General features: G+C 37.4%; 2 protein-coding genes across 8 annotated transcripts in view; one reads left to right on the top strand and one right to left on the bottom strand.

Annotated features, from left to right (window-relative positions):
• Nucleotides 1–20,585, bottom strand: part of LOC106091030 (carboxypeptidase M) — a 165,840-nt gene extending 145,255 nt beyond the window's left edge. For 4 of the 7 annotated variants that reach the window (XM_059367656.1, XM_059367658.1, XM_059367659.1 and 1 more), the window contains exons 1-2: nt 20,468–20,584; nt 19,882–20,074 (exon numbers count right to left, since the gene is read on the bottom strand). The gene's annotated coding sequence lies outside the window, so the exon portion shown is untranslated. Of the gene's footprint in view, nt 1–19,881; nt 20,075–20,467 lie in introns of all 7 variants that reach the window. The other 3 variants (XM_059367661.1, XM_059367662.1, XM_059367657.1) reach the window with 2 other exon arrangements.
• LOC106089074 (trypsin delta) lies at nt 216–1,186 on the top strand. The gene is made up of 2 exons (XM_013254838.2): nt 216–513; nt 571–1,186. The coding sequence occupies exons 1-2, from the start codon at nt 230–232 to the stop codon at nt 1,097–1,099; spliced, it is 813 nt and encodes a 270-aa protein (XP_013110292.2). The 5' UTR covers nt 216–229; the 3' UTR covers nt 1,100–1,186.
• Nucleotides 20,586–20,855: the final 270 nt, after the last annotated feature.

The following is a 20,855-nucleotide window of genomic DNA, read 5'->3' as shown; positions in this document are numbered from 1 at the left end:
TCATGCGAAGTCTGTTTTGCATTTGTGGGATGTACACAAATGTCAAACAAAAACTACTGAAATGATCTATCAGAGCGTAATTACACCTAAGGTAATTTACTTACATTACTCAAACACTCAAGTAAAGATAAAGATAAACTCAAGGAAAATCTTGAAAAAAATGCTATATGAAGAGTATATAAATACCCTTTTGGTTAGTCTAACCTTCTAAATCTCAAAAACTAACGCCATGCATTCGCAGCGGATTCCAAAACATCTTTTATTTTGCCTACTTTGGCTTATCCATCAAGGAAATGGAGCAGAAAATCTTAATGACACCGCTAAAATGCATTTGGATACAAACTCTACACCTTTCCCTCCGCTCTTTCCACAAGGACGCATAGTTAATGGCAATAGTGCCAATGAGAGACAATTTCCCTATCAGGTATCGTTGCGTTATCATGGCTATCATATATGTGGCGGATCGATTTTGTCGCAAAATTATGTGGTAACAGCGGCGCATTGTGTGAAGAAGTAAGAAATCATTTTCAAATAAGAAGTCATCTTATAATTTTCTTTTTTTACACCTAGTAATCCTGCATGGACTTTAACCATTCGTGCTGGCAGTCGACTGGTAAATAGTGGAGGCCAAGTTGTGCGCGTATCTGAAGTCAAAATACATCCCTCATATCGTAATTTTGGCAATGATATAGCCCTATTGAAATTATCACAGCCTGTGAAATTTAACGATACAGTAAAAGCTATAGCCTTGGCTCGTAAGGCTCCGACCTCGGGTGCCGCTGTACTTACATCCGGTTGGGGTCGTTTGGGCAAAAGTATCCCAAATACTCCACGAGTTTTACAATACACCATATTGAACGCCCTTACCAATGGCGAGTGTAAACGCCGCCTATTATTTGTTGAACCGAATATTTTGTGCTTGGCCCATCCTGCTGGCAAAGGTGTTTGCAGTGGTGATTCAGGTGGTCCTGCTGTATATAAAAATGAATTGGTAGGTGTTACCAATTATGTGGTGGCGGGTTGTGCCTCCGCTTATCCAGATGGTTATGCCAATGTGGCCTATCATTATAATTGGCTAAAAAGCAATGCGGGATTGTAGAAATGATAAATCTCAAACATCTTAATTTTATCGATTAAGAGAAAAATTTAAATATATTTACATTCTTTCTGGTTATTTTAAAATTTAGCTACATCTTTATTAACTTCAAAAACACTCTCAATTTCAATGAGGGAGAAGAAAGGGAGAGGGAGGCCTTTCTCTTAAGAATTGAATTTGAACTTTACTTTGGCATTGTCTGTGTTAACCAGCTTGGGAGAAAGCTTTTGTTTTGTTTATGCTAAACTGGTTATAAAAAGAACATTAAACTTGGCCGCTAACTTGCCTATTAACTAAAGTGGACTGACGGTTGGCCATTCAACCAATGAAAGTGAAAATCTAACAATGGTCAGAGATTCACAGACAAAATGATACAGATGCTTTAAATTATGGTGGAGTAGAGATTTGCAAAGGTGTTTATCTCAAAAATTGCCTTCCGAGGGAAGAAGACTTTTAACCAGTCTGCATACATTTTTAAAAATTAATTCATCATAATTTTACTAACCATTGACATGAGTTATTCTTTCAAATAGTAACATACCTGAAAAGAAAGAAATAAGAAGAAAAATCGTTTATAGAGTTTAATTGATTTTTATTATATTTATTTTAGCAGAGAGAAATGTTTAAAAAATTCCACACTTTCTTACTAACTTCATTCTATTTGTAGATTTTTCAATTATTGGTCTAAATCTCTATAAAGTATAAATATTCGCCAAGACATTTTGAATCGACCCAGTTCTAGCCTCCCAAATATTCGTGCGACTGTCTGTGGAAAGCATACAAACTAACTTTCCAACGAAGTAAGCTACTGATGTAGCTGGTTTGCGATTGTAAATGAACTAAATCAGCTTTTATATACAACCATCACATGTTTTGACTTGGTGAGCCCCTAAGTGAGACAAGTAAAAAGGCGTTAAGTTCGGCCGGCCGAACTTTGGATACCAACCACCCCGGGTATATATGAAAACCACCTTTCGTCATAATCCGGTGAAAAATGTATAATTTATGCCCCCATGGCAGCTTTATCGAAAAATGGTCCGATTTGGACCCAATTCGACACGGATATTGAGAGGTCTAATACGTACAAGTCATTGTTCAATTTTGTAAAACAAAATATTGGCCTTTTTGGTAGCCATATCCAAATATAGACCTATCTGAACTATATACGACATACGACACGAAAAGTCTAACATAAGTCACTGTGTCAAATTTCAGCGAAATCGGATTAAAATTGTTCTTTTTATGGGGCCAAGAGATCGGTTTATATGGCAGCTATATCCAAATATGAACCGATCTGGGCCAAATTAAAGAACAGATGTCGAAGAGCCTAACAAAACTCACTGTCCCAAATTTCATCGAAATCGGACAATAAATGCGCCTTTTATGGGTCCAAAACCTTAAATCGAGAGATCGGTCTATATGACAGCTATATACAAATCTGAACCGATTTGGGCCGAATTGCAGAAAGTTGTTGATGAGCCTAACGCAACTCACAGCCTCAAATTTCGGCGAAATCGGACAATAAGTGCGCCTTTTATGGGCGCAAGACCTTAAATCGAGAGATCAGTCGATATGGCAGCTATATCCAAATCTGGACCGATCTGAACCAAATTGAAGAAGGATGTCGAAGGGTCTAACAGAATTCACTGTCTCAAAATTCGACGAAATCGGATTATAAATGCGCCTTTATTGGGCCCAAGACCTTAAATCGAGAGATCGGTCTCGATCTCTATATCCAAATCTGAACCGATCTGGGCCAAATTGAAGAAGGATGTCGAAGGGTCTAAGAGAACTGACTGTCTCAAATTCGGTGAAATCGGATTATAAATGTGCCTTTTATGGGCGCAAGACCTTAAACCGAGAGATCGGTCTATATGGCAGCTTTATCCAAATCTGAACCGATCTGGGCCAACTTGAAGATGGATGTCGAAGGGCCTAACACAACTCACTGTCAGAAATTTCGGCGAAATTGGACAATAATTGCGCTTTTATGGGCCCAAATCATTGTATCTAGAGATGGGTCTATATGGGAGCTACATCCAAATCTGGACCGATCTGGGCCAAATTAAAGAAGGATTTGGAGAGGCCTAACACAACTCACTGTCCCAAATTTCAGCAAAATCGGATAATAAATGTGGCTTTTATGGAACTTAGACCCTAAATCGGCGTATCGGTCTATGTGGGGGCTTTATCAAGATAAAGTCCGATAAAGCCCATCTTCGAACTTAACCTGCTTTTGGATCAAAAAAGAATCTGTCCAAAGTTTCAGCTTAATATCTCTAATTTTTACCAAATAGGTAAATGTTTTGATATAGCTGCTATATAAACCGATCTTGGGTCTTGATTTCTTGAGCCTCTAGAGGGCGCAATTATCGTCCGATTTGACTGAAATTTTGCACGTAGTATTTTGGTTTCACTTCCATTAACTGTGTTAAGTATGATTTAAATCGGTTAACAATCTGGTATAGCTGTCATATAAACCGACCTTGGATCTTGACTTCTTGAGCCAATAGAGCGCGCAATTCTCATCCGATTGGGCAGAAATTTTGAATGAGGTGTTTTATTATGACTTCCAACAACTGTGCTAAGTATGGCGCAAATCGGTACATAACCTGATATAGCTGCCATATAAACCAAACTGGGATCTTGACTTCTTCAGCCTCTAGAGGGTGCAATTCTCATCCGATTTGGAAGAAGTTTTGTACAACGGCATCTCTCATTACATTCAACATATGTGTCTAATATGGTCTGAATGGATCAATAGCTTCATACAGCTCCCATATAAACCTATCTCCCGATTTTGCTTCTTGAGCCCCAAGGGGCGCAAGGCGCAATTCTTATCCGAATGAACTGAAATATTACACAAAGACTTCTACAATGTTCAGCATTCATTTATGGTCGGAATCGGACTATAACTTGATATAGCTCCAATAGCATAACAGTTTTTATTCAATATTCTTTGTTTGCCTAAAAACAGATACCTCGAATAGAACTGGACAAATGCGATCCATAGTGGAGGGTATATAAGATTCGGCCCGGCCGAACTTAGCACGCTCTTACTTGTTTATGATGTTCTCGACAGGATTCGAACACAGGCTTTCAGTGCCTGGGTGGACATGCTAACCTCGGCACTACGGTGGCTGGGTTATAATTACTCGGGATTAAAAATGTATCCGTTGTGGTGGATATTGAAAAATTGAGCAGAACTTAATGTGTTTTCACTTGATGGTGGCTTTTAATTTTATTAAAAAATTTTAATAACAATAATGGCAATTTTTTGTTTTTCTATAATTACTTTATTGCTTTCATTTGAGATTTTTCACACCTGTAATAATAACAAAATGCCCTAGGCTTTTTGATTTAAATATGTTTGCCTACGATTATAATTTGTGTGACCTAAAAAGTTGGTGCTACAAATTAATACACAAAATACACCATCAAACTAAATAGAGCATGATGATGGATGATTCAACATTTTAATTGATGATTAAATACATTTATCACTGGAAAAATGCAGGGACATATTTCCAATGCTCTGAATTAGTTGGTTACAGTTTCATGTCAAATCATTTTTCAACACTCATCCATAATAATTGAAAAGCCATCAAAAGTGAAAGCATTAACGGATTGAACGGTTTTAGAGATTTCACATAACTGGAAAATTTTGAATTTGAATTGTCATTCATTGTAGGCTCATTTGCTTTGCATACCAGTATTTCATTGCTTTTGTAGCAGACAGTTTTCATATCGCTCTGGTTGATATTTGCATTTTAAAGTGCAACATAATGGAAATTATTACCAAGCAATAAACGAGAAAAACTAGACATTGTCTAACATTGTATTGATTTCGAAATAGAAATCAAAAAGTGTGAATTTTTCACTATTTATTGAAAGACATGAATATCCACACATTGAGAACTTATTGAATATATAGGGTATACTCGGTAATTATTGGGTAAAATCCTTTAAGGACTGTCAAAAATATATTTTCCCATTCCCATACAGGCATTTTATTTCATCATTGAAATACCATTTGAGTTGTGCAGAGATGGTAATATCTCCGCTTAACATCTCAAACAAGTTTCAATTTTCTTCACTCTCCCCCACTCTCATGCTCTGAGTAAGCAAAACTTTGGTACATCCACTGTAAATACTATTGAAAAGACAATGTAATTCTCCATGTCTGTTAAAGTTGAAAACTGTAACTCTGTGTGGTACAGAAAGTTAACCCACTAACCCTGTTAGCGGTCAGCCAAAAACAAAAGAAGGATTGTATGTATCAAACCAATGTTAACTACCTACATGTAAGCAGTTACAGTGGAACTTAGTTAAAAGCACAGAGCTAACATCAATATCTTATATATAAAATTCAATTTGTGTTTGTTTGTTCCTTATAGACTCAAAAACGGTTGAACCGATTGTCTTGAAATTTTCGCATATTGTGTAGGTTGGTCTGGAAGCAAACATAGGCTATATAATGTTTCGGTATCGGAAGGGGGACGGACCCTCCCCTTTACCCCAAAAGTACTACCCAAAAATAAAAGTGGACCGATCGGGACAATATGGGATTCAAATTAAAGGTATTCAAGAGTAGAGTACGAATTTAATAATAAAAGATGGGTCCAAGTATCTAGGGGACCGCCTCAGCCCCAAAACCCCTTAAAATATGTTTATTTGACGATCATGACAATATGGGACTCAAATGAAAGGTATTCGGGATTAGATTACGAATATGGTCAGGAAGTAGGAATGGGCTTTATAATTTATTGATAACGGAAGCGGGCGGACCCTTCACCGTTACCCCAAAAACACCACCCCAAAACAAAAGTGGACCGATAAGGACAATATGGGTATCAAATGAAAAGTATGCGGGAGTAGACAAATTCATGTCGAAGTATAGGGGGTCACCCCATCCCTACAAAAACGCCCTAAATGGGCACATAAGCCAATCACGGATATATGGGACTCGGTTTGTTTGTTCCGTATAGATTGAAAAACGGCAGAACCGATTTTTCCAAAATTTTCGCATATTGTGTAGGTTGGTCTGGAAGCAAACATAGGCTTTATAATTTTTCGGTATCGGAAGGGGGACGGACCCTCCCCCTTATGGGAAAAACGCCACCAAAAATCAAAAGTGGACCGATCGGGACAATATAGGTATCAAATGAAAGGTATTGGAGAGTAGAATATAGTATTAAACCTTTAGTCTAAGTATCCATCGGGTCGATCCAACCCCAAAACTCCCCCAAACAGACATATTGGTCGTTCATTTCAATATGGGGCTCAAATGAACGGTATTCGGGAGTAGATTTCGAATCTGGCTTACAAAATCAGATCAAAGTATAGGGAGTCACTCCACCTCTCAAAAAAACCATTAGACCCATTAAGACTTCATGATACTTGGCTGAACCGATTTTCTTAAAATGTTCATAAATGGTATACATTTGTCTGGAAGGAAACATAGGCTATACAATTTTTAGATATCGGGTGGAGGCAGACACACCCCCTTACACCAAAAACGCCACCCACATGCGAAAGTGGTCCGATGGGCACAAAAAGGGTATCAAATGAAAGGTATTGGAGAGCAGAGAACGAATATGGTATTAAAATTTGGGTCCAAGTACCCAGGGGGCCACCCCAACCCAAAAACTTCTTCAAACAGATATATTTGAAGTTCATGTCAATATGGAACTCAAATAAAAAGTATTAAGCAGTAGATTACAAATATGGCATAAAACATTAGGTCCAAGTAATGGGAGGTCGCCCACCCCCAAATTCCTTCAAATGGACATATTAGCCGACCATGGCTATATGGGACTCAAATGAAAGGTATTAGGGAATATATTACGAATATGACATTAAAATTTGCGTTCAAGTCTAGGTGGCGCTTTTCCACCTAAACATACGTCTAATGGGTTATTTGACCCAATATGAGAATATGGGACTCAAATGAAAGGTATTTGAGAGTAGAAAAAGAATTTTATAACCAATTTCGGAGCCAAGTGTTTTGGGGTACGCCCTAAAGCAACCCCTGAGGTACCATTCCTCTCTTAATGAGAACAATACCCTAAGGAAGAACATTACCACCTGGAACCGAGAAGGGGCAAATTATCACACATCAATGAGTGCTTTCCGATTTAAGTTTAAACTCAATAAATGATGTTAACATTTCGATTTTGCATACAAATCCGGACTCAAATAAGTAAGTTATATACATTAATATGGATTTAAACATCTTAACATTCCCTTACCCCTTTGACACTTAATCCATGAGATACTGGCCGAAATGTTGGAAAGATTATACCAAAATTAGACTAAGCGGATAGACTATTTGAGCCGCAGTCGTGGTCAACATTTACATGAAATAATCTTCAAGCATTAAATTTTTTGGACCCCACTAACGATTCAAATGAAGATTTCATGCATTTTTCTGAATTTTATGTGTTTTTTTTTAACTTTCCTATAGATCTTAAAAAATCACCTTTTATTATGTTATCATTGAGATTTTTGTAGTGTTTCAAAAAAGTAATCACAAAAACCCCAACGTTTTTGTACTTGATTTTTTAATAATTTTTGTCGGGTGTTAATTTTACGCCAAAACGTTTATTTTTGTATTTGCCAGCGTTAACTGTGATACGCTCCGTTGAATTTGACTCTTTTGTGGCAATTTCAAAGTTGCGTGTGGGTTTTTGGAGAAAAAAGTTCTTAAGTAGAGGCACTGCGGTTGCTGCTGCCGTTGTTATTGTTGCTTTGCTTTGTTAGCAGAAAGTCTCATTAAATTGTCAAAATAAAAAAAAACGATTGTTGTACGCAGACGTAACATTTTGACATTTTAATGACTTAAACCCGGCTGTTGGGCAAATCGACAGCTGGCTTGATAGCTTGCTGCAGTTGATGGCTAATTGAGGTGGTTTTGAATGCATGTAAGCGTGAGTGTATGTGACAAAAAGTTCAACATATCACGCCTTGTTGTCACAATTATTTGTAGGCAGTTGCTGTTTTAGTACCAACGAACATATGCAAATGGTGTCAGTTATTAAGGCTCATTATGAGTTTAAAATTGAAAACATTCGTAAACTGGTGAAAATTTTGCCAAGGATCTGAGTCACCCAATGACGAAGATGTAGGGCACAGTACACAGACAAAAAATAAAATTAATTTTTTATTTGCAACTGCTTCAATCAAAACAAGTAAAAGCGTGCTAAGTTCGGCCGGGCCGAATTTTTTATACCCTCCACCATGGATCGCATTTGTCGAGTAGTTTTCCCGGCATCTCTTCTTAGGCTAAAAAGGATATAAGAAAAGAGTTGCTCTGCTATTAAAACGATATCAAGGTATGGTCCGGTTCGGACCACAAATAAATTATATGTTGGAGACCTGTGTAAAATTTCAGCCAATTCGTATAAGAATTGCGCCCATTGGGGCTCAGGAAGTAAAATAGAGAGAACGATTTATATGGGATCTGTATCGGGCTATAGACCGATTCAGAACATAATAAACACGTTTGTTGATGGTCATGAGAGGATCCGTCGTACAAAATTTCAGGCATATCGGATAATAATTGCGACCTCTAGGGGTCAAGAAGTCAAGATCCCAGATAGGTTTATATGACAGCTTTATCAGGTTATGAACCGATTTGAACCTTATTTGACACAGTTGTTGAAAATAAAAATAAAATACGCCATGCAAAATTTCAGCCAAATCGGATAGGAATTGCGCCCTCCAGAAGCTCAAGAAGTCAAATCCCCAGATCTGTTTATATGACAGCTACATCAGGTTATGGACCGATTTCAACCATACTTGGCACAGTTGTTGGATATCATGACGTACTTCGTGCAAAAACTCATTCAAATCGGATAAGAATTGTGCCCTCTAGAGGCTCAAGAAGTCAAGACCCAAGATCGGTTTATATGGCAGCTATATCAGGTTATGAACCTATTTAAACCATACGTGGCACAGTTGTTGGGTATCATAACAAAACACGTCGTGCGAAATTCCATTCCAATCGGATGAGAATTGCGCACTCTAGAGGCTCAAGAAGTCAAGACCCAAGATCGGTTTATATGGCAGCTATATCAGGTTATAAACCGATTTGAACCATACTTGGCACAGTTGTTGGATATCATAACAAAACACGTTGTGCAAAATTTCATTCCAATCGGATAAGAATTGCGCACTCTAGAGGCTCAAGAAGTCAAGACCCAAGATCGGTTTATATGGCAGCTATATCAAAACATGAACCGATATGGCCCATTTACAATACCAACCGACCTACACTAATAAGAAGTATTTGTGCAAAATTTCAAGCGGCTAGCTTTACTCCTTCGGAAGTTAGCGTGCTTTCGACAGACAGACGGACGGACATGGCTAGATCGACATAAAATGTCGCGACGATCAAGAATATATATACTTTATGGGGTCTCAGACGAATATTTCGAGTAGTTACAAACAGAATGACGAAATAAGTATACCCCCCATCTTATGGTGGAGGGTATAAAAATGAAAGCATCAATCACAGTTCTTGAAAACAAATGCAAATTATTCAATTAAAAAAATTATTGAAAATATTTCAAATTATTGAAAATTATTCAAAAACAAAAAAAGAAAATTTTTTAAATTTCCATTAAATTGTGTAATTTATCCAATTGAAAAAATGATTGAACTAGTTCAAATTTTCAAATAGTCTTTTAATTGATCCAATTCAAAAAATGATTGAAATTTTCGAAATATTTAATTTAATTGAAAATATTCAAATGTTATATTAAATTTTTTTGCGAAAAGCGACCTCGATCTTCTGCATGCAACATGATCTGAGTCACCAATGACGAAGATGTGGGACACACTACACAGAAAAAATAAAATAAATTTTTTGATCGCAACTGCTTCAATCACAAAAATGAAAGCATCAATCACAGTATTTGAAAACAAATGCAAATTATTCAATAAAAAAAATTATTGAAAATTTTTTAAATTTCCAATAAATTGTGTAATTTATCCAATTGAAAAAATGATTGTACTAGTTCAAATTTTCAATTAATCTTTTAATTGATCCAATTCAAAAAATGATTGAAATTTTCGAAATATTTAATTTAATTGAAAATATTTAAATTTTATATTCAATTTTTTTGCGAAAAGCGCGCGAGGGCGCATCGACCCTCGATCTTCTGCATGCAACATGGTTCACATATGTAAAACTTCTAGAACACGAATATAAGCCCCATCATCACTCCTTAGAAACAAAATACCCCCGGGGGTTTTTCCAAAAATGAAACTCAAGTTTAATCTCAATGATTAGGGATCCCCTATTTATAGCCGAGTCCGAACTGCGTGACGCAGTGCGAAACCTATTTAGGAGGAAGATTTTACAATCACAGTACCCCACAAATATCGCGAGCATTAGGAGGAGATTGCCGCCGCTGACACTATTTTCTGATGTTCTTGCCAGGATTTGATCCCAGGTCTGAAACCTGGGGCATGAGAACCTTTGCGATATGTTGGCCACCCACCATACTACCGAGGTGTAAATTAGTTTTGATCACTTGACGCACTTGAAGAGCCGTCGAACTTTTTTCGAGGTCAGGACCCTTATCAAGCCAATCTAATCACGCTTCTATATCTGACACTTTCACCACATTTTTTTACCCAAAATTGTTTCCAAGTATTTGACCTAGTCGGATATGGAAACCTCGTACAAAGACAAATCTCAATCTATTTTGGAATCGTTTCTGCCTTTCTGCACAAAAGATTCGGATTTCTGCCCCTAAAAAAATATAACATGGTCTGTATAGCAGAGAGGTTTAAATCCCTATTCAGTTAGGTTCCGTAGTACGCTCTTTATGGTGATAGGTGACGATAAAATGCTCCTCTGTGGCTTGCCCTGTTCCCTGGCATAAGAAATAGACAAGTCTAACAACCGTGTTATGATTTATTCAAATGAAAGATGCTCCAATATTTATTATAGGCGTATTTATTTTTATACTCACCTCCAAAGAATTGGGGTATATACATTTTATCATTGCGTTTGCAACATATCGAAATATCCATTACTGATCCTACAAAGTACATATATTTCGGATCGTTGTAAAATTCTAAGATGATTTAACGATGTCTGTGTGTCTTTCCGTCTGTCCGTCCGAGTCTCCATCTGTTGTAATCACTCTACAGCCTTCAAAAATAGAGATATTGAACTGAAACTATGCACAGATTCTTTTTTTTTTTTTGTCCATTGGCAGGTTAAGTTCGAAGATGGGTTATTTCAATGAGTTGTGTAAGACTCTTCGACATCTTTCTTCAATTGGGCCCTGATCGGTCCATATTTGGATATAGCTGCCATATAGACCGACCTCTCGATGTAAGGTTTTGGGCCTATAAAAGGCGCATTTATTGTCCGATGTCGCCGAAAATTGGGATTAGGCCTCTCAAATTTCTGCAATTTGGCCCAGATCGGTCCAGAATTGGATAAAGCTGTCATATAGACCGATCTCTCGATTTAAGGTCTTAAGCTCATAAAAGGCGCATATATTGTCCGATGACGCCGAAATTTAGGACAGTGAGTTGTGTTAGAGCCTTCGATATCGTTCTTCAATTTGATCCAGATCGGTTCAGATTTGCATATAGCTGCCATATGAACCAATCTCTCGATTTAAAGTCTTGGCCCCTTAAAAAGCGCATTTATAATCTGATTTCGCTGAAATTTGACACAGTGACTTATGTTAGGCTTTTCACCATCCGTGTCGTATATAGTTCAGACCGGTCCGTATTTGGATATAGCTACCAAAAAGACCAATAGTTTGTTCTACAAAATTAACCAATGACTTGTACTTATTAGACAACTAATGCCCGTGCCGAAATTGTTCTAAATCGGGCCATATTTTGATATAGCTGCTATGGGGGTATAAATTATGCATTTTTCACCGAATTATGACAAAAGGTGGTTTACATATATAGGTGGTGGGTATCTAAAGTTCGATTCGGTCGAACTTTAGACCTTTTTAAAGGGTGATTTTTTTGAGGTTAGGATTTTCATGCATTAGTATTTGACAGATCACGTGGGATTTCAGACATGGTGTCAAAGAGAAAGATGCTCAGTATGCTTTGACATTTCATCATGAATAGACTTACTAACGAGCAACGCTTGCAAATCATTGAATTTTATTACCAAAATCAGTGTTCGGTTCGAAATGTGTTCATTCACCGTAACGTTGCGTCCAACAGCATCTTTGAAAAAATACGGTCCAATGATTCCACCAGCGTACAAACCATACCAAACAGTGCATTTTTCGGGATGCATGGGCAGTTCTTGAACGGCTTCTGGTTGCTCTTCACTCCAAATGCGGCAATTTTGCTTATTTACGTAGCCATTCAACCAGAAATGAGCCTCATCGCTGAACGGTGAATGAACACATTTCGAACCGAACACTGATTTTGGTAATAAAATTCAATGATTTGCAAGCGTTGCTCGTTAGTAAGTCTATTCATGATGAAATGTCAAAGCATACTGAGCATCTTTCTCTTTGACACCATGTCTGAAATCCCACGTGATCTGTCAAATACTAATGCATGAAAATCCTAACCTCAAAAAAATCACCCTTTATATCCAGCACCATAGAATGCCCCCATTCTAGTCATTCCGTTTGTAACAACTCGAAATATTGATCTAGGACCCCATACGGTGTATATATTCATTATAGTCTCGACATCCTGAGTCGATCTAGCCATGTCCGTCCGTCCATCTGTAGAAATCACGATAGCGGTCGAAAGCGTAAATCTAGCCGCTCGAAATTTTGCATAGATAATTAATATTGAGGTAGGTGAGATACTTAATGTAGGTCGTTGGGGATTTTAAATGGGCCATATCGCCTCAGATTTGGGTACAGCTCCCATATAAACCGATCTCCCTATTTGACTTCTCGAGCCCTTACAAGCCGCAATTTTTGTCCGATTAGGCAGAAATTTTGCACATAGTGATCTGTTATGACAAACCGGTCAAAAACCTGATATAGCTCCACTATAAACCGATCTCCCGATTTGAATTCTTAAGCCCCCAAAAGTCGCAATTCTTGTCCGCTTTGGCTAAAATTTTCCACATAGTGTTCTGTTATGACTGTCAACAACTGTGCCAACTACGTTTTTAATCGGTCTATAACCTGATGTTGCTCCTATATAAATCAATCTCAAGCCCATGGGAATCTCAATTTTCATCCGATTTGGCTGAATTGTTGCACGCAGTGTTCTGTTAAGACTTGCAACAACTGTGCCAAATAGGGCCTAAATCGGCGTATAACCAGATATAGCTCCCATATTTAGCATAATCCATGGTGGTGGGTTTCAAGATTCGGCCCGGCCGAATTTAGCACAATTTTACATGTTCTCTCTCAAAACGACAACCAACTTCGAAATGCACCATGGTCGCAATCGCAATTCTGTCGACATTGCTATAAAAGTTTCCCATGCTTGTCATTTGGATTTTCCATGATTTGTTTTTCGGAACACACCAAAAAGAAAGGCAAAGGCTTTTAAATAGAAGCCCAAACTTTAAATACATTTACTTTCCATGACAAATTTTTATAATATTTTTGTTTTATTTTACAATAATCTGTTTTAACCCTTTGCCCTTGCCTTTGCTCATTGTCACAAATTGCTTTATTTTGGTTTTCCCTAAAATAGCTTTAGCACAATTAGGTGATTGTTGGCAATGAAGTGCAAGATGAGAGAAATACATTGTTATTATTTAAAAAACAAAAAAGAGTAAAAGTAGCAAATAAAATGTTGACACTTTCAGCTTCAAATTGACACAAAGGGGAGACATTCATTTGTCACCCTGTGAACTCATAATAAAATAAATTCAAAATTGCCCGTTTTCAACTGTCAACTGTTAATGGCAGGCAGTCATCACCTGAAAGCTTTTTGTCGCTGTTGTGCAAGTGAGCAAAAATCCCTTTGCAGGTTTAAGCTGAGAGCCGAATCTTGTGACATGCGCCTTGTCTCTTTTGTGTTTCACACAAAACCAAGGAAATCACAACTGAGAGAGAACGTAAACAAAACAGAAAACAGATGAAGCATCCACAAACATTATGGCGGTTTAATGGACCAATTGTCAGATTTGTTATATTTAACGGGGTGAAATTATTCCGTTTGTTTCCATAGGGGTATGCGTGGCTTGAAAAAGGGAAGAGTTTTCACTCTGTTTTACTCTCTCCCTCTCTCTATAACCATAGAGTGTGGGAGAGCGTTTGACTGAAAATATGTTTTGGTGACGTAAAAAATGGTTAATTAAGTTTTGATTAATATTTTTTTTCTTCCTGCTTCCAGTTGCACTCAAACGGAAAATTCGCAATTTGGCAATATTTTGGCATAATTCCCATTTTCACTTAGAGTGTAACATCAACACAGAGTGACAAAAATTAAGCACAGCTTTGATGAAAGGAAATTATAGCTGACAAATTGTATTTTAAATGCTTGTACTGTGCTTTAAAATAACAAAATTGGTATACATCAGCATAGGGGGCTGGCTAATAACAAAAGCCAAAAAGAGAAAAGTTGTGATGCTTTTTGAAACAAAAATTTAAATTTTATTAAAAGAGAAAATTTTTCTGAAAATTTATACAAACAATTAAGACAAAAAATAAGTTTGCGTTAGAAATATTTATAAAAATTGTATCTCTTTTTTTTATTTGTTTCTCTTTCGAGACGAGCTGGATGATCGGAGATGCAAATGGAAAAGAAAAGCTAAAGGTAGCAATACACACCAACCACTATGGGACGCGTTTCGTCTTTGGTTAGAAGACTTTTCAACCATATTAGGTGTGATGGCTTCAATTATTTCAATCGTATTAATAGCGAAAACGCATCTATGATTACCACATTAACCAAGCTCAACAACCCTGTTTATTAGCTGTAATTTTACCAATGCATATATTTTTGTCTAATGACAGACATTCTATATGTATCAAATTACACTTTTTCCATACTACACATGATTTTGTTCATCTGTTGGAAGTTGTATTGATGGCTTCGAACGTTAAGACAACGGCAATGGCTTCGAACGCTAAGACAACGGCAATGGCTCTCCCCGTTGCTCCGTGGTCCCATGTTCGAATCCTGCTCCCTTTACTTGGGAACTACTAGCAATTCTACTGTTGCGAAACTAGTCACATTTCTTATCGGAATGGGCTTGGAAATAATCTACACATGTGTAAGTTTGCCCATGAACATTCCATAAATGAACAGGGGAAAACTTCTCACATATCAATGAGTGCTGTCCGATTCAAATTTAAGCTCAATGATAATAGACCTTCTTTTTATAGCCGAGACCGAATGTCGTGCCGCATGCTTTAGTGACATGGGGCGGGTTATAATTTCCAACCTGTTTTCCGCCTTACCTCAGATATTCGTAGAAAGTTTCGTTAAAATAAGCATTTCGTAAAAAGGATTTAAAAACTGGGCTTTTGGAAAAAATTAGATAAAATTTAATTTTCACAAAATATTTTCAAAATATGATTTTTACAAAAAAAATTATATATATATAAAAAAATTTTTTTTGAATATTTTTAAGAAAATGTCGAGTTTCCTGGAAATTTTTGGCAAAATTTGATTTTTGATAATTTTTTTTAGTTGATCCATATTTGAATCTTAATCAAATAAAATTTTCGTAAAAAATCGATTTTTATTCAAACGGTTTCAAAATATGATTTTCATAAAAAAATCGATTTTTTTTTTTTTATAGAAAATTAAACAAAAACTTCAATTTCAAAAAATTGTGTAGAAATTAATGTTCAAAGAAAATTTTGTTGTCAATTGCTTGTTCTTAGAAGAAGCTTTTTGAATATTTGTACGTTATGTACTCTCATAGATTTGGATAACGTTATGTTCTGATATCTCTTCTAATAACTGTCGCCCTAGGGTACCACAACTTCGTTGCCTATCGATTTTCACATTAAGTTCCGCCTGGCGGCCGGTTGGTTGCAGAGCAAATTAATTGTCACTGTTAGTGTTGTGGTTGTTGCTGCAGAATGCGGTTTCTTGTTTTTTTTTTTTTTCTTTTTTCACTTTGCCAATTTTTACACTGCATTTAACCTTCACCTTGGCCAATGTGAGGTGGAAAATTGTTGCTGCTCTGATTCTAACAGAAATGAAGAAGAGGAAGAGCGAAATGCATGCTGCACTCTTGCTGTGTGTGTGTGCGTTGGTGTTGTTGGACAATTTCACTTTTGTTGCTCTCGCTGCTGCTGCAATGGGGTGACATGGATGTGAGACGAAATGAGAGATGGCCATAATTTTCACATCCTTGAACTTAACTTTCACAAAACAGCACTAACAGCAGTCAGTCGATAATGAAATGAAGTGAAATGAAATGTTTGCTGGCTGGCTGGCTGGCTGGCTGGATGGTTGCCTGCCGAATAGGGTTACCAGATTTGTGTTTTTTTATAAGGATTGTTGAAAATGACAATCGGATGTGGTCCGGGATTGACTTTCACTTCACCTTTAAAAACAATTTGTTGTTTTCAGGTGAATAAGCCAAAATTGTTTCCTTGAGTTGAATAATGACCTAGATTTCAGCTAAAGGAATCTTACGATGAAAATGTATGCATCTTAGGCACATCAAGATGCATACATATGCATCTTAGGCACATAAAAATACTCTTACAATGTGAAACATCATCATCAAAGGGGCAAAAAGGAAATTGAAATCTAGAAACTCCCGAAATATCTTACTGACCTTGTAAGAATGAACTTTTATTTGACTCGGAGGATGAGTTGAATGCATCTTCGGCGAATGTTAAGTTGACTTTCTAATTTAAGATTGGTTCCTCTATATAAAGGCGATATCAAAAGCTTAACCTATGCGAATTGTCTTTGATAAAAATCGAGTTATTGGTGAGGTCGCCAGCAGGGCTTCGTAGTCGACCGGAGTCAAGGTTTTTAGTCCGAGGTCGTAGTAGTAATAGTCAACGAATTTATCCGGAGTAAGGCGTGGAGTTGAGCAATCTTGCTTCGACCATCGACTTGGAGTCAATGGTCAGCAGCTATGATCGCCTGTCGTATGAGGACTTTAAGGATATTAGGTTGCAGCCTCGTTAACTAACACAAGGAGTTCGCCAATGTGGTGGTATAGTTTCGGTGCATTTTAACCTCTATCGTTATCCCTCGCCTAGACATCGTCGACATCATATCATATGCGAACGATGGTATCGTACGATGATGGCTCTCTCAGGCCTTTGCGCCTGCTATAGTTTAAGAGTCTAAACCCAATCAAAGAGCCAGCGTCAATTTGTTTACATATATTTCATATAGGAAACAAAAAATCTTTGACGCGAGCGAGGAATTGGTAGATATTTAGCACCAAATCTTCCGCCATCGCTTATTACCGTAAGGATACCGACCACCAACTACCCAAAAATTCTTGGTGCCATATTTGACGGATTTAAGCGATAGAGTCAGAAGAAGGAATAAGGACTTCAAATCACTTGCCTACATCTTTTGAGATGCTGGGAAGAAACTTTGATTAGATACAATCAATTGCCCACTCAGCGGTAAACTATGTGGTGCTCGTCTGGACTCCCCAGCTGACGACACGCAGTGAAATAAAATTGAGGTTAGATTAGGTGTTGCAATAAGATTAACTTAGACATTTTAATCCATTGTATAGGTTAAGTTAGATCCCTCGTGGTTCCCTTGCCATGACAGTGGGCCCCAAAAAAATACGCCCCAAATTGAAAAAAGAAAATATACCCCACGTTTGACGTTTTCTAGAATAATAAAAAATTATCCCAAACCAAAAACAACAACAACAAAGTATGCAAAAGCACCTCATAAATAAAATGGGGTCAAATCTCGTTTTAGAATTTGAAGTGTATTTCCATAACACAATTTCAACCCAACAGTGTTCAAAGGCAGATTAAGTTCGAAGATGGGCTATATCGGACTTTATGTTAATATGTTGTGCCCCATTTAATGCCCATTTCATGTGGGCTATATTTACATATACAAAATCATCCTCCTCATCATTTTTTGGATAAAAATGAAAATTGGAAAAAGCGCCAAAGATCAATATGCGTCTGAGACCACATAATATATATATATTCTTGATCGTCCTGTCATTTTAAGTCGCCCTAGCCATGTCCGTCTGTCTGTCGAAAGCATGCTAACTTTCGAAGGAGTAAAGCTGGCCGCTTGAAATTTTGCATAAATACTTTTTATTAGTTTAGGTCGGTTGGGATTGTAAATGGGCCAAATCGGTCAATGTTTTGATATAGCTGCCGTATAAACCGATCTTGAGTCTTGACTTCTTGAGCCCCTATAAGGCGCAATTGTCGTCCGATTTGATTGAAATTTAGCACGTGGTGTTTTGGCATCACTTCCAAAAAATGCGCTAAGTATGGTTTAAATCGGTACATGTTTTGATATAGCTGCCATATAAACCGATCTTGGATCTTGACTTCTGGAGCGTCTAGAGGGCACAATTCTCGCCTGATTTGACTGAAATTTTGCACGAGGTGTTTTATTATAACTTCCAACTAGTGTGCTAAGTATGGTTCAAATCGGTTCATAATCTGGTATTGCTGTCATATAAACCGATCTTGGATCTTGACTACTTGAGCGAATAGAGTGCGCAATTTTCATCCGATTTGGCGGATGACGTGTTTTGTTATGACTTCCAATAACTGTGCTAAGTATGGCGCAAATCGGTACATAATCTGATATAGCTGTCATATAAACCGATCTGGGATCTTGACTTCTTGAGCCTTCTCATCCGCTGAAATTTTATACAACGGCTTCTCTCATGACCTTCAACATACGTGTCTAAATCGTGCCTAATATGAGCTTGATACAGCTCCCATATAAACCGATTTCCCGATTTTCTTTCATGAGCCCCTACAAGGTGCAATTCTTATCCGAATGAACTGAAATATTACATAATGACTTCTACAATAATCAGCATTCATTTATGGTCCGAATCGGAATATAACTTGATATAGCTCCAATACTATAACAGTTCTAATTCAATGTTCTTTGTTTGCCTAAAAAAAGATATCGCGCATAGAACTCGACAAATGCGATCCAATGTGGAGGGTATATAAGATTCGGCCCGGCCGAACTTAGCACGCTCTTACTTGTTTTTTATAATCTTTTTCATAATCTCCTCCTTAAAAGGTCTCCAAATTCCTCAAGATCCCGTAGATCCTTCCCAGATCCGGGGTCGGAATCGAGCAATTTGTCTGGAGTCTTTTTGACGTTACTCCTTGAGTCTAGATTGTGGAATTCTTAACGGGTACAGGTGAAAGTTGGCACAATGATTTCTCCTAATGCCTCCAAACCTATTTTTAAATCGATCTTCCGATTTGTCTTCATGACCATTTACACGAAGTAATCCTTATATAAATACTTTTTTATGTTGTTATTTTCGTTATGTTCTCCCATAAAAACAAAACCCGTATATAAGATTCGACCCAGCCGTACTTGACACGATTTCACTAGTTTCACATATTCCGTCCTTACATGTTTTAGAACATTATGTCTGCGTGAACTACGACTTGTGGCAACTCTGCTGCAGAAAAGTGTGGAAATGGGTGGTTGCATGGTGGATAGATGAATAGACAAGAGGACGGACGGACAGACGGACATATATGGATGGTATTCTTTTGAATGCTTTTTGATGCAGATAATGATGATGGTGGTATTTATTTTGAAATATACATCAGCAACTTGGCTAAATGATAGGCCTATTATGATTTTTTTTCGTTTTTCTGTTTCCTTTTTTCTTTGGAATATAAAAATATGCCTACCTCTTAAAATTCAACACTGTTTGGTTGATTATGATGTTGATGCTGCTGCTGCTGCTACAGTGTAGTGTTGGTTGTTCTTTGTCAATTTGCCAAAAAGACTGTTTGAAAGTTTACTCTTAGAATTCTTCAAAGCATTTGTGGTTGAAAACTGTAGTGTTTGGGGAACAATGATGGATTTTGTTGAAACAAATTGCTAAATAATTTAAATATATTTTTTTTTAATTTCTATTGAATTATGTTATTAACGCCTTAATAATAGGCTTTATTTCACTATTTATACTTTTTTTTTGCTAATTTAAATTAACACTTGCACCATGGGTTTTTTTTTACTTCAAACAATATTTAATTATTTTTTAAACAGTAGATAGATGTTATTCACTATACTCTCCCGGAACTTTGTTGTTGTTGTTGTCGTGCTAAATTTTCATAGTAAGAATTAAAATAACTAACAAACAAAAAATCACATAAAACGTTTCACTTTATGCCTGGACAGGCAAAAGACAGCCAGCCAGTCAGCCACCAAGCAAGTCACAGTAATTGCCCCAAAACAATCTGTAGCGGGGGGATTGGTTGGGGGATTTATTACCGTTTTGTGTTTGCTACTCTACGCTTCGTTTGAATTCCACAAATCCACAGACACACGCCGACGTTTGCCAGAAGACCAACTTTAACGCTTCGATGTTAGTGCTCAACTGAAAGTTGCCAATGGATTTCACTGAACTTCAAGCCACCCAAGCGACAACGCACAGAGCAGAGCAGACCAGACACCACCAACAACCATACCAGACAAGAAGAGCTCAGCTGAGCGCAAGACAGAACAGCAGACAACGAGTCTGCAGGCAGGCAGGCAAACAGGCTGGTTGGCTGTGGGTCGACAAGGGGGCAATAATCCAGTCAGCCAACAATTCATTCATTCATTCATTCACAACAGCTAAGAGAAGCACCAGCAGCAGCAACATAGCCACCACCAACAA

The sequence above is a fragment of the Stomoxys calcitrans genome, chromosome 4 (genome assembly GCF_963082655.1).
Source record: "Stomoxys calcitrans chromosome 4, idStoCalc2.1, whole genome shotgun sequence".
NCBI lineage: Eukaryota > Metazoa > Arthropoda > Insecta > Diptera > Muscidae > Stomoxys > Stomoxys calcitrans.
This window is presented reverse-complemented; position numbering and strand designations above follow the sequence as displayed.